The sequence below is a fragment of the Choloepus didactylus genome, chromosome 15 (genome assembly GCF_015220235.1).
Source record: "Choloepus didactylus isolate mChoDid1 chromosome 15, mChoDid1.pri, whole genome shotgun sequence".
NCBI classification, from domain to species: domain Eukaryota; kingdom Metazoa; phylum Chordata; class Mammalia; order Pilosa; family Megalonychidae; genus Choloepus; species Choloepus didactylus.
The window spans coordinates 83,238,251-83,252,626 of NC_051321.1; the positions used below are offsets into that span (position 1 = coordinate 83,238,251).

A 14,376-nucleotide genomic window follows, 5' to 3' on the forward strand; every position below is an offset into this window, starting at 1 on the left:
AAGAAAAGAAATAAAAGGCATCCTAATTGGAAAGGAAGACATAAAACTTTCGGAAGAAGTAAAACTTTCACTATTTGCAGATGATATGATCCTATATTTAGAAAGTTCTGAAAAATCTACAAAGCTACCAGAGCTATAAATGAGTTCAGCAAAGTAGCAAGATACAAGATCAACAGCAAAAATCAGTAGTGTTTCTATACATTAGTAACAAGCAATCTGAGGATGAAATAGAGAAAAAAAATTCCATTTACAATGGCATCTAAAAGAATCAAATATCTAGGAATAAATTTAACCAAGGATGTAAAGGAACAGTATTCAGAAAAATACTGAACACTGTTAAAAAAAATAAAAAAAGACCTAAATAAATTGGAGGACATCATGCTTATAGACAGGAAGGTTAAGTGTCATTAAGATATCAATTCTATCCTACCTGATTTATAGAATCAACCCAAATCCCAATCAAAATTCCAGTGGCCTACTTTAAAGAACTAGAAAAGCCAATTACCAAGTAATTTGGAAGGGTAAGAGGCCCCAACATGCCAAAACATCTTGAAAAAGAAAAATGAAGTTGAAGGGCTCATGCTTTCTAACTACAAAGCTACAGAGATCAAAAGAGCCTGGTACTGACATAAAGATAGACATATTGATCAATGGAACTCAACAGAGTTCAGAAATAGACCCACATATTTATGGTTACTTGATCTTTGACAAGGATGTCAAGTCCACTCAACTGGGACAGTACAGTCTTTCTTCGACGTATGGTGCTGGGAGAATGCATATCCATATCCAAAAGAATAAAAGAAGATTCCCTACCTCACACATTATATACAAATTAACTCAAAATGGATCAAAGTGTTAAATATAAGAGTTAGGACTATAAAACTCCTAGAAGAAAATGTAGGGAAGCAATTTCAAGATCTTGTGGTAGGTGGTGGCTTCTTAGACTTTATACCCAAAACACGAACAATGAAAATGAAAATAGATATATGAGACCTCCTCAAAACTGAAGACTTTTGTGCTTCAAAGAACTTTCTAAAAAAGGTGAAAAGTCAGTCCACAAAAAATGGGCAAAAGACATGAACATACATTTTTCCAAAGAAGAAATACAAATGGCTAATAAGCACATGAAAAGATGCTCAACATCACCAGCTATCAGGGAAACACAAATCAAAACCACAATGAGATTTATCATTTCACACCTGCTAGACTGGCCCCTATTAAAAAAAACAAAAAACTACAAGTGTTGGAGAGAATGTGGAAAAACAAGAATACTTATTTATTGCTGATGGGGATGTAAAATGGTACAGCTGCTTTGGAAGACAATTTACAAGGGAACTTTACAAAAGTGGTATCTAAACCTACACAACAGAATTAACGGCGACCTTTTACAAACACTTCCTAATTCATTCCACGAGGCCATCATTACCCCGATATCAAACCCGATGAAGGTATTTCAAGAAGCGAAAACTATGAACCAACATCCCTTATGAATTCAGACGTAAAATTCCTCACTCAACAAAGTATGAGGAAACCCAATCCAGCAACATATAAAACAGATTACACACCATGAACCATGTGGCATTAGCCCAGGAATACAAGGCCTCTCCAATATATGAATCATAAAACAGGCCATAATAATGAAGGACAAAAAACATTATGTTCATCTCAACAGATGCAAAAAAAGCATATGACCAAGCAAACACTATTTATGATAAAACACTCAAAAACTAATAGACGGGTATTAATAGAAGGGTAGACAATGGGGAGCGGATGCTAAATGTGTACAGAATTTTTAACTAGGTTGACCTGAAATGTTTGAAGATGGATAAAGATGACGGTAGCATGTTATTGTGAGAATAATTAACAGTACTGAATGGTGTGTGAGTGCGGCGGAAAGGGGAAGTTTAGAGTCATGTATGTCACCAGAAGGGAAGTTAGACACAGTGAATCCTGTGGTGGACAATGTCTATGATTAACTATACAAATATGAAAAAGTTCTCTCATGAATTAGAACAAATGTATGGATGGGTATATGGGAAACAAAGTACCTATTGCAAATTATGGACTATAGTTAACAGTAATATTTTAATATTCTTTCATCAACAGTAACAAATGTAAAAACCAATACTATGGGGAAGACGGAAGAAGATGGCGGCACAGAGAGGAGTGGAAGCTAGTTTGTCCCCCTGGAACAACTAATAAACAACTAGGAACAACTAGTAAATAATCTGGAATAACTGCAGGGGGACAAACATGACTGTCCACTCATCATACACCAACTGAACTGGGAGAAATGCCCAAGATCGCAGCATAAAATCTGTAAGTAAAAACTGGATCCAAGCCAGGAGCCCCCTTCCCCCACATCTCAAACTGCAAAGCCTTGCCATGCTAGAAGCAGCATTCTCCAAGCAACTGAATATAGCTCAGCTGAGCTCCAACCGGGGTTTTAATTAACAAACGTGGACTGCTCAATACAAGATATGAATTCCCAACAGACAGAGGCTTTTGATGAAGACTGACCTTGGAGAGCCAGAGGGTGGCCATGGACTGGCCCTCAAGGGGACTTTCTGTCCCTTTTCCGACTCACTGGAGACAGCCTCAGCTCAGCCATTTTCAGTTCCCAGTGCTCTGACCCAGAAAAGGGTGGAGATAGCAGAGGCAGAGACTATTCAAATGCTAATGACCTCTCCCTAGGCGGGGTATCTTCCCTAAGAGGAAGGAGGTGGGGCCCAGCTCTACTGCCTGCCGTCCATTCAGAACCAGACCCCAGAGCCTGGGGGAAAACAGCCACAGGCCACACATCCTTACACCACTCAGGAGTGACAGGCTGACAGGCACCACCTGCTAGGCAGAAAAGCACAGTGACCTGAGGCCTCACAGGATGTATCAATCTTCTAAGACACCCCTAGAGAAATAGGATACTATTCCCTCCTTCCTTCCAAGATCTGAGTACGTTCTGGTCCAGGAAAACCTGATTGGGGTAACCAAGGAAACCAGATGCCTAAGACAACAGAAAACTATAACCTATGCTAAGAAAAACAAAGTTGTGACCCAGTCAAAGGAACAAACTTACACTTCAACTGAGATACAGGAATTTAAACAACTAATACTAAATCAATTCAAAAAGTTTAGGGAAGATATGGCAAAAGAGATGAAGCACATAATGGTAACACTGAGCGAACATAAGGTAGAAATCAAAAGTTTGAAAAAACAACTGGCAGAATCTATGCAAATGAAAGGCACACCACGCAAGATGAAGGACACAGTGGAGACATACAACAGCAGATCTTAAGAAGCAAAAGAAAACACTCAGTAACTGGAGAACAAGGCACCTGAAAGCCTACACACAAAAGAACAGATAGGGAAAAGGATGGAAAAATATGAGCAACATCTCCGGGAACTTAAGGACAAAATGAAAGCAGGAATGGTGTCACTGGTGTCCCAGAAGGAGAAGAGAAAGGAAAAGGGACAGAAGCAATAATGGAGGAAATAATCAATGAAAATTTCCCATCTCTTATGAAAGACAAAATTACAGATCCAAGAAGCAGAGCATACCCCAAACAGAAAAGATCTGAATAGTGTCTGATTACAAGACACTTAGTAATCAGATTATCAAATGCCAAAGATAGAGAGAGAATCCTGAACAGCAAGAGAAAAGCGATCCATCACATACAAAGGAAGCTTGATAAGACTATGTGTGGATTTCTCAATAAAAACTATGGAAGCAAAAAGGAAGTGGGGTGTTATATTTAAGAGAAAATATCCTATATCTGGCAAAACTATCCTTCAAGTATGAAGGAGAGCTTAAAATAGTCTCAGAGAAACAGACAATGACAAGAGTTTGTGAACAAGATACCTGCTCTACAGGAAACACTAAAGGAAGCACTACAGACAGAAAGGAAAAGACAGGAGTGAGAGGTCTGGAACACAATTTTGGGAGATAGTAGATCAGCAATGTAAGTACACTGAACAAAGATGACTGAAAGATGGTTGAAAGAGGAAGGTTAGGAGCATGTGGAACATCAGAACAGAAGATGAAAGATAAAGACTGGGACTGTATAACTCAGTGAAATCTTGGGTGCTCAACGATTGTAATAAAAGGTACAAATATGTTTTTACATGAGGTAGAACAAATGAATGTCAACATTGCAAGGTGTTAAAAATAGGGTGGGACTAGGGGGAAAATACAATCAATGCAAACTAGAGACTATAATTAACAGAAACATTGTATTATGCTTACTTTAATATAACAAAGGCAATATACGAAAACTAAATGCATATGGGGGGGATGACACAGGGGAAGGGATTGGAACTCCTGACATTGGTGATGTTGTCTTATTCTTTATTCTACCTTAGTTGAACCTTAGTTGAATGCCATCTCTCCTTTTGTTGCTTTCTAGCTGCCATGGTTTTTTCCTCTCTCTCTTTTTCTTTTGTCCCTCTACCTTCTTTGACTCTTCCTCCTTCTTTGTGGAAGAAATGGAAATGTCCTTACATAGATAGTGGCAATGGTGCTGAATACATAAATACGTGACTATACAGGGAACCAACAATTGTTTTCTTAGGATGGAATGTATGGAGTGTGAACAAAACCGTCTTTAAAAAAAAATGGGTTGATAAAGAAACCTTGAGGGCACTATATTGAGTGAAATAAGACAGACCATAAGGACAAATATTGCAGGGTCTCATTAATATGAACTAAGTATAATATGTAAACTCATAGAATGAAATATAAGTTACCAGGATGTAAGAACGAGGCTAAAGAATGGGGAGCGGTTGCTTATTATGAGCAGAATGTTCAACTAGGGTGAACTTAAATGTTTGGAAATGGACAGAGGTGATGGTAGCATGTTGTGAGAGTAACTAACAGTGCTGAATGGTGTGTGAAGGTGGTGGAAAGGGTAAGCTCAGAGTAACGCATGTCACCAGAAGGAAAGTTGGAGGTTAAAAGATGGGAATGTATAAAACAGTGAATCTTGTGCTGGACAATGTCCATGATTAACTGTACAAATATTAGAAATCTCTCTCATGAGCTAGAACAAGTGTATGACACTATAACTAGAAGTTAATAATAGAAGGGCATATAGGAAAAAAAATATATACCTATTGCAAACTATATACTACAGCTAGTAGTATTTTAACATTCTTTCATCAACATAACAAATGTACTATACCAAAACTATAAATCAATAATGGAGGGGGCGGGGCTGGTTAGAGGTTGGAAGTATTTGAGTTTCCTTTTTTTGCCTGTATTTCTTTTTTGGAGTAATGAAAATGTTCTAAAATTGAAAAAAAAAAATAAATTGTGGTGATGGATGCACAGCTGTATGATGGTACCATGGGCAATAGATCGTACACTTTGGATCTTTGGATAATTGTACGGTATGTGAACAATCTCAATTAAAAAAAAAGCAATACTATGGGTCAATAATTGGGGGGAGTGGGGGAGGGGTTAAGGGGTATTGGAGGATTTGACTTTTCTTTTTTACTTTTATTTCTTTTCTGGAATAATAAAAATGTTCTAAGATTGATCACAGGGATGTATGCACAACCATGTGATGATACTGTTAGCCATTGATCATATACTTCAGATAGTTTGTATGGTGTATGAACGTATCTCAATAAAACTGGATTAAAGAAAAATAGCCAATAGCCTGGAACCTTCCTCAACCTGATAAAGGACATCTATGAAAAACTCACAGGTAACATGCTTCAGGGTGAAAAACTGAAGAGTTTCCCCAAGACAAGGAAGTGTACCCTTACCTCAACATTGCATTGGAGGTTCTAGCCATGGCAGTTAGGCAAGAAAAGGAAATAAAAGGCATCCAGATTGGAAAGGAAGAAATTATCTCTATTTGAAGATGGCATGATCATTCCTTAATGCTCAGGAATCCACAAAAAAACTGTTTGAGCTGATAAACGAGTTCAGCAAGGTTGTACAGCACAAGATCAATATGAAAAAATCATTTGCATTGCTATATACTAGTAATGAACAATCTGAAAATGAAATTAAGAAAACAATTCGATTTGCAATAGCATAAAAAAGGAAAAAATACTTAGGAATAAATTTAAGAAAAAGAGTATAAGACTTGTACATCAAAAACTACAAAACATCATAGGAAGAAATTTTAAAAGACCTAAATAAATGGAAAGACATCCAGCCTTCAGGGACTGGAAGACTTAATGTTATTAAGAAGGCAGTACTTCCCAAGATGGTCTAGAGTCAGCACCACTCCTGTCAGAATCCCAGTTGCTTTTCTTGTAGAAACTGAGAAGCTGATTCTCAACTTACACAACATGCCTGGGTCAGGACTTAGTCTCAGGTCTAACTAGCCACCTGAAACTCTCTGTGGAAAGGGACGTCCGGATAAGCGACATCAGTTTTCAAGGTCTACCCAGGAGGGAGAGAAAGAACTCCCTTCACCTTCCTCCTGTGCTGCAAAGCTTCCTGGGCCAGTTGCAATTTGGCTGTGTCCTGGGCTAACAAGGCTTTTGCACACAAGCACAGAAGTCAAACCACAGGGATTTAAGTTCCAGTTTCTTTCAGTGTTCCAACAGATTGCTCTATAGGGACTATACTGGGACTATAAGGTACTTGTCAAGATTGATGAAATTAAGCTGGAGGTATGGCCAATAAACACAATTCAATAAAGTCTACAACCACTCAGGGCTTTGTTTGATATTTAGGCTAAGAGGGAATATGATATAAAAAATTCTGGAGGTTGTTCAGTAGGCAAACTCGACTTCAATTTGCTAATTCAGAACTGCAGGCACTCCCCTAAGTCAGTGTGAGCATGATGAGCTTACACTGTGCAGTGTTATGTTCCTAGCCCAAGGGCCCATGTAAAGACCATCATAGCCATGAGGACGAGGCATGCCAAGAATCCAAGTGCCTTGAAATTAGGAAAGACAGGCCAAATCTGGTAAGGTTTAATGGTATCTATATTTGCTTTATTAGTTTATCTATTACATATACTTTTTCCTAAAAAAGCAGCAAATTTCAAAATAAAGCTATCTTAAATTCATAGGAATGCTGAGAATACTGGGGCAGAAAACGGGCAGGAAAGCAGGAAGAAAGATTTTTCTTTCTTATTTCTTTCTTTTAAATATGCTAATAGGATAAGCAGTGTATTAAAGAATTTTGTTTACTTTATTCAAACAAGTCAGAACCCTTCTAGACCAAGAAAGTTAGAAAAACATAATTTACTTGAAAATTAGAAGGCAAATGCCTAATGTTTATGTACCACAGACAAATTCATATATCACACACAAGACCACATAAGCCCAGATAATGGGTCATAAGATGAAAAAACATCCAACAAATAATTCGTATTCTCACAAATTTGGTCTGTTTGACCAAAGCTCCTGGTTGCAAGTGTTAAGAGGCTCGGGAATCTTCACAGACAGCAACAGCAAAGCAGGCCACCAGCACTGAGCTCACTGCCAGTTCCCACTGCTGTGACCAAGCAGCTGGGCTTGCTCAAAAGCCAATTCCAAAAGGCCCTGGACTTCTCATTGCCTTAAGAACAGAACTGATGTTGTAAAAAGCCTACATGTTTTTTATTCAGCTATTATTTAGTTCCCAAAAGCAAGGCCTTGTCCCTGTGACTGTGTCAAGAGAGAATGTGCAATGCTGCGCAGCTAAGCCAAACCCCTTACTACACCTGCACAAGGAAAAGGGTGCAGGCGAGCTCTCTCTGGTGTCCGAAATGCAGGCCTGAAAACCCAAACTGTTCTCTTAAGAGATGCATCCTACAGAGCCGCGGGTGTGCTTACTATATCCACCACAGAGTCTCGTTTCTCAAAGTAGAAGGGCAACTCTATGCACGTGTAGATAAAAGCAGGCATTGTTTAAATTAAGACAATTATTTTTCAGATGTTCCCACTTTATGTGCAAACCCCCATGGTAAGACATACCAATAAAGCCTTTCTTTGCCAACTCCATGGTGAACCTCCTTGTGATCTTTTCCAATTCGTTATCCTGTAAAGGGGAAAAGTAAAAATGAAAAAAAAATTCATGGAAAAAACACTAACTAGCAGCAGCAGGTTTCTCTCTCTCTCTATATATACACACACATATATATTTTTTCATATATCTTTCCGTATAATCCTCAGAACTCATAAAGTAGGCATTATTTCTATTTTAAAGACAAGAAAACAAGGGATGAGAAATTAGTAATGCAAACATCAGATAGTAGAACTAGGGTTCAAATCCCAAATCCCGTTCTCTTCACATTAACATAGGATCCTATAAGCCACCTCTATGGTATATTTTCATTTAAATGGTGAATTTAATAATTTATCAACATGGATATAAATGAAGGCATTTTACCTTTTAACCACGTGAGAAAATGAAAAAGGGTATTGACGTTAAGCAGATGAACTTTTATAAGGCAAAGCACTTAATGACACAATTATTTACTTGTTTTTCCATTCCTTTCGAAAAAGTAACAGGGACCATTAATCTCACTGATTTGGAGACACACAGAAGCCCAGTAATTTCAGGTCCTTTGTAAAGTGCACTGTGAGCACAAACATTAACTTACTACTTACGGAATAGCTCTTGGGATTGATCTTAACACCAGCTTTAGCACCACCAAATGGCACATCTGAAAGAGAAGACCACAGCTGTTACTCCATACAAGGGTTAGAAAAAGAAAGCACTGAGCAATACTACAAAACTGGGGGATCTTTAAGCTTTAATTTCACAACACTCGAGGAATAAACCCACCTTGATCTCTTCTAAAATGCAGTACTTGATCTCTTCTAAACGCAGTACTTTAAACAGAAATTATAAGGCTTGACGAGAAACAATATTTAATCAGTGCTCTTTACTATGTCTGAAAGATATCATATTCAAGTTTCCTTCTACTGATACAATTTTATTTATAAAAAGTATGGCAAGAGATTTAAACAAAGATCTGCCCTTAAAAGAAAATGCAGGCGGAGGCGGGGCAAGATGGCAGACTGGTGAGCTGTATGTTTTAGTTACTCCTCCAGGAAAGTAGGTAAAAAGCCAGGAACTGCGTGGACTGGACACCACAGAGCAATCTGTCTTTGGGCATACTTCATACAACACTCATGAAAACGTGGAACTGCTGAGATCAGCGAAATCTGTAAGTTTTTGCGGCCAGGGGACCCGCGCCCCTCCCTGCCAGGCTCAGTCCCGGGGGAGGAGGGGCTGTCAGCTCCGGGAAGGAGAAGGGAGAATTGCAGTGGCTGCTCTTATCGGAAACTCATTCTACTGATTCAAACTCCAACCATAGATAGACTGAGACCAGACACCAGAGACTCTGAGAGCAGCCAGCCCAGCAGAGAGGAGACAGGCATAGAAAAAAAACAACACGAAAAACTCCAAAATAAAAGCAGAGGATTTTTGGAGTTCTGGTGAACGCAGAAAGGGGAAGGGCGGAGATCAGGCCTTGAGGCGCATATGCAAATCCCGAAGCAAAGCTGATCTCTCTGCCCTGTGCACCTTTCCTTAATGGCCCTGGTTGCTTTGTCTATTAGCATTTCAATAACCCATTAGATCTCTGAGGAGGGCCGTTGTTTTTTTTTTTTTTTTTTTTTTTTTAAATCCTTTTTGCTTTTTCTAAAACAATTACTCTAAGAAGCTCAATACAGAAAGCATCAAAGAATTGAAATTTGGGCACGTCAAGTCAAGAGCAGAACTAAGAGAGCTCTGAGACAAAAGGCAATAATCCAGTGGCTGAGAAAATTCACTAAACAACACAACTTCCCAAGAAAAGGGGGGTGTCCGCTCACAGCCACCATCCTGGTGGACAGGAAACACTCCTGCCCATCGCCAGCCCCATAGCCCAGAGCTGCCCCAGACAACCCAGTGTGACGGAAGTGCTTCAAATAACAGGCACACACCACAAAACTGGGCGTGGACATTAGCCTTCCCTGCAACCTCAGCTGAATGTCCCAGAGCTGGGAAGGGGGAGCAGTGTGAATTAACAGAGCCCCATTCAGCCATCATTTGAGCAGACTGGGAGCCTCCCAACACAGCCCAGCAGCCCAGAACTGCCCTGGGGGGACGGCACTCACCTGTGACATAGCACAGTCATCCCTCAACAGAGGACCCGGGGTGCACAGCCTGGAAGAGGGGCCCACTTGCAAGTCTCAGGAGCCATACGCCAATACCAAAGACTTGTGGGTCAGTGGCAGAGACAAACTGTGGCAGGACTGAACTGAAGGATTAGACTATTGCAGCAGCTTTAAAACTCTAGGATCATCAGGGAGATTTGATTGTTAGGGCCACACCCCCTCCACGACTGCCCAGAAACACGCCCCACATACAGGGCAGGCAACACCAACTACACACGCAAGCTTGGTACACCAATTGGGCCCCACAAGACTCACTCCCCCACTCACCAAAAAGGCTAAGCAGGGGAGATCTGGCTTGTGGAGAACAGGTGGCTCGTGGACGCCACCTGCTGGTTAGTTAGAGAAAGTGTACTCCACGAAGCTGTAGATCTGATAAATTAGAGATAAGGACTTCAACTGGTCTACAAACCCTAAAAGAACCCTATCAAGTTCAGCAAATGCCACGAGGCCAAAAACAACAGAAAATTATAAAGCATATGAAAAAACCAGACGATATGGATAACCCAAGCCCAAGCACCCAAATCAAAAGACCAGAAGAGACACAGCACCTAGAGCAGCTACTCAAAGAACTAAAGATGAACAATGAGACCACAGTACGGGATATGAAGGAAATCAAGAAGACACTAGAAGAGCATAAAGAAGACATTGCAAGACTAAATAAAAAAATGGATGATCTTATGGAAATTAAAGAAACTGTTGACCAAATTAAAAAGATTCTGGACACTCATAGTACAAGACTAGAGGAAGTTGAACAACGAATCAGTGACCTCAAAGATGACAGAATGGAAAATGAAAGCATAAAAGAAAGAATGGGGAAAAAAATTGAAAAACTCGAAATGGACCTCAGGGATATGATAGATAATATGAAACGTCCGAATATAAGACTCATTGGTGTCCCAGAAGGGGAAGAAAAGGGTAAAGGTCTAGGAAGAGTATTCAAAGAAATTGTTGGGGAAAACTTCCCAAATCTTCTAAACAACATAAATACACAAATCATAAATGCTCAGCGAACTCCAAATAGAATAAATCCAAAAAAACCCACTCCGAGACATATACTGATCACACTGTCAAACATAGAAGAGAAGGAGCAAGTTCTGAAAGCAGCAAGAGAAAAGCAATTCACCACATACAAAGGAAACAGCATAAGACTAAGTAGTCACTACTCAGCAGCCACCATGGAGGCGAGAAGGCAGTGGCACGATATATTTAAAATTCTGAGTGAGAGGAATTTCCAGCCAAGAATACTTTATCCAGCAAAGCTCTCCTTCAAATTTGAGGGAGAGCTTAAATTTTTCACAGACAAAGAAATGCTGAGAGAATTTGCTAACAAGAGACCTGCCCTACTGGAGATACTAAAGGGAGCCCTACAGACAGAGAAACAAAGACAGGACAGAGAGACTTGGAGAAAGGTTCAGTACTAAAGAGATTCGGTATGGGTACAATAAAGGATATTAATAGAGAGAGGGAAAAATATGGCAAACATAATCCAAAGGATAAGATGGCCGATTCAAGAAATGCCTTCACGGTTTTAACGTTGAATGTAAATGGATTAAACTCCCCAATTAAAAGATATAGATTCGCAGAATGGATCAAAAAAAATGAACCATCAATATGTTGCATACAAGAGACTCATCTTAGACACAGGGACACAAAGAAACTGAAAGTGAAAGGATGGAAAAAAATATTTCATGCAAGCTACAGCCAAAAGAAAGCAGGTGTAGCAATATTAATCTCAGATAAAATAGACTTCAAATGCAGGGATGTTTTGAGAGACAAAAAGGCCACTACATACTAATAAAAGGGGCAATTCAGCAAGAAGAAATAACAATCGTAAATGTCTATGCACCCAATCAAGGTGCCACAAAATACATGAGAGAAACATTGGCAAAACTAAAGGAAGCAATTGATGTTTCCACAATAATTGTGGGAGACTTCAACACATCACTCTCTCCTATAGATAGATCAACCAGACAGAAGACCAATAAGGAAATTGAAAACCTAAACAATCTGATAAATGAATTAGATTTAACAGACATCTACAGGACATTACATCCCAAATCACCAGGATACACATACTTGTCTAGTGCTCACGGAACTTTCTCCAGAATAGATCATATGCTGGGACATAAAACAAGCCTCAATAAATTTAAAAAGATTGAAATTATTCAAAGCACATTCTCTGACCACAATGGAATATAATTAGAAGTCAATAACCATCAGAGACTTAGAAAATTCACAAATACCTGGAGGTTAAACAACACACTCCTAAACAATCAGTGGGTTAAAGAAGAAATAGGAAGAGAAATTGCTAAATATATAGAGACGAACGAAAATGAGAACACAACATACCAAAACCTATGGGATGCAGCAAAAGCAGTGCTAAGGGGGAAATTTATAGCACTAAACGCATATATTAAAAAGGAAGAAAGAGCCAAAATCAAAGAACTAATGGATCAACTGAAGAAGCTAGAAAATGAACAGCAAACCAATCCTAAACCAAGTACAAGAAAAGAAATAACAAGGATTAAAGCAGAAATAAATGACATAGAGAACAAAAAAACAATAGAAAGGATAACTATCACCAAAAGTTGGTTCTTTGAGAAGATCAACAAGATTGACAAGCCCCTAGCTAGACTGACAAAATCAAAAAGAGAGAAAACCCATATAAACAAAATAATGAATGAAAAAGGTGACATAACTGCAGATCCTGAAGAAATTAAAAAAATTATAAGAGGATATTATGAACAACTGTATGGCAACAAACTGGATAATGTAGAAGAAATGGACAATTTCCTGGAAACATATGAACAACCTAGACTGACCAGAGAAGAAATAGAAGACCTCAACCAACCCATCACAAGCAAAGAGATCCAATCAGTCATCAAAAATCTTCCCACAAATAAATGCCCAGGGCCAGATGGCTTCACAGGGGAATTCTACCAAACTTTCCAGAAAGAACTGACACCAATCTTACTCAAACTCTTTCAAAACATTGAAAAAAATGGAACACTACCTAACTCATTTTATGAAGCTAACATCAATCTAATACCAAAACCAGGCAAAGATGCTACAAAAAAGGAAAACTACCGGCCAATCTCCCTAATGAATATAGATGCAAAAATCCTCAACAAAATACTTGTAAATCGAATCCAAAGACACATTAAAAAAATCATGCACCATGACCAAGTGGGGTTCATTCCAGGCATGCAAGGATGGTTCAACATAAGAAAAACAATCAATGTATTACAACACATTAAAAACTCGAAAGGGAAAAATCAATTGATCATCTCAATAGATGCTGAAAAAGCATTTGACAAAATCCAACATCCCTTTTTGATAAAAACACTTCAAAAGGTAGGAATTGAAGGAAACTTCCTCAACATGATAAAGAGCATATATGAAAAACCCACAGCCAGCATAGTACTCAATGGTGAGAGACTGAAAGCCTTCCCTCTAAGATCAGGAACAAGACAAGGATGCCCGCTGTCACCACTGTTATTCAACATTGTGCTGGAAGTGCTAGCCAGGGCAATCCGGCAAGACAAAGAAATAAAAGGCATCCAAATTGGAAAAGAAGAAGTAAAACTGTCACTGTTTGCAGATGATATGATCTTCTATCTAGAAAACCCTGAGAAATCAACGATACACCTACTAGAGCTAATAAACAAATTTAGCAAAGTAGCGGGATACAAGATTAATGCACATAAGTCAGTAATGTTTCTATATGCTAGAAATGAACAAACTGAAGAGACACTCAAGAAAAAGATACCATTTTCAATAGCAACTAAAAAAATCAAGTACCTAGGAATCAACTTAACCAAAGATGTAAAAGACCTATACAAAGAAAACTACATAACTCTACTAAAAGAAATAGAAGGGGACCTTAAAAGATGGAAAAATATTCCATGTTCATGGATAGGAAGGCTAAATGTCATTAAGATGTCAATTCTACCCAAACTCATCTACAGATTCAATGCAATCCCAATCAAAATTCCAACAACCTACTTTGCAGACTTGGAAAAGCTAGTTATCAAATTTATTTGGAAAGGGAAGATGCCTCGAATTGCTAAAGACACTCTAAAAAAGAAAAACGAAGTGGGAGGACTTACACTCCCTGACTTTGAAGCTTATTATAAAGCCACAGTTGCCAAAACAGCATGGTACTGGCACAAAGATAGACATATAGATCAATGGAATCGAATTGAGAATTCAGAGATAGACCCTCAGATCTATGGCCGACTGATCTTTGATAAGGCCCCCAAAGTC

At 38.9% G+C, this 14,376-nt stretch overlaps 1 protein-coding gene across 1 annotated transcript in view; it reads right to left on the reverse strand.

Moving 5' to 3' along the window:
- Nucleotides 1-14,376, reverse strand: part of GLUD1 (glutamate dehydrogenase 1) — a 53,311-nt gene that overhangs the window by 21,301 nt on the left and 17,634 nt on the right. The window contains exons 3-4 of the mRNA XM_037804525.1: nucleotides 8,554-8,609; nucleotides 7,918-7,981 (exon numbers count right to left, since the gene is read on the reverse strand). Of these exons, the coding sequence (XP_037660453.1) occupies nucleotides 7,918-7,981; nucleotides 8,554-8,609 (120 nt within the window). The remainder of the gene's footprint in view (nucleotides 1-7,917; nucleotides 7,982-8,553; nucleotides 8,610-14,376) is intronic.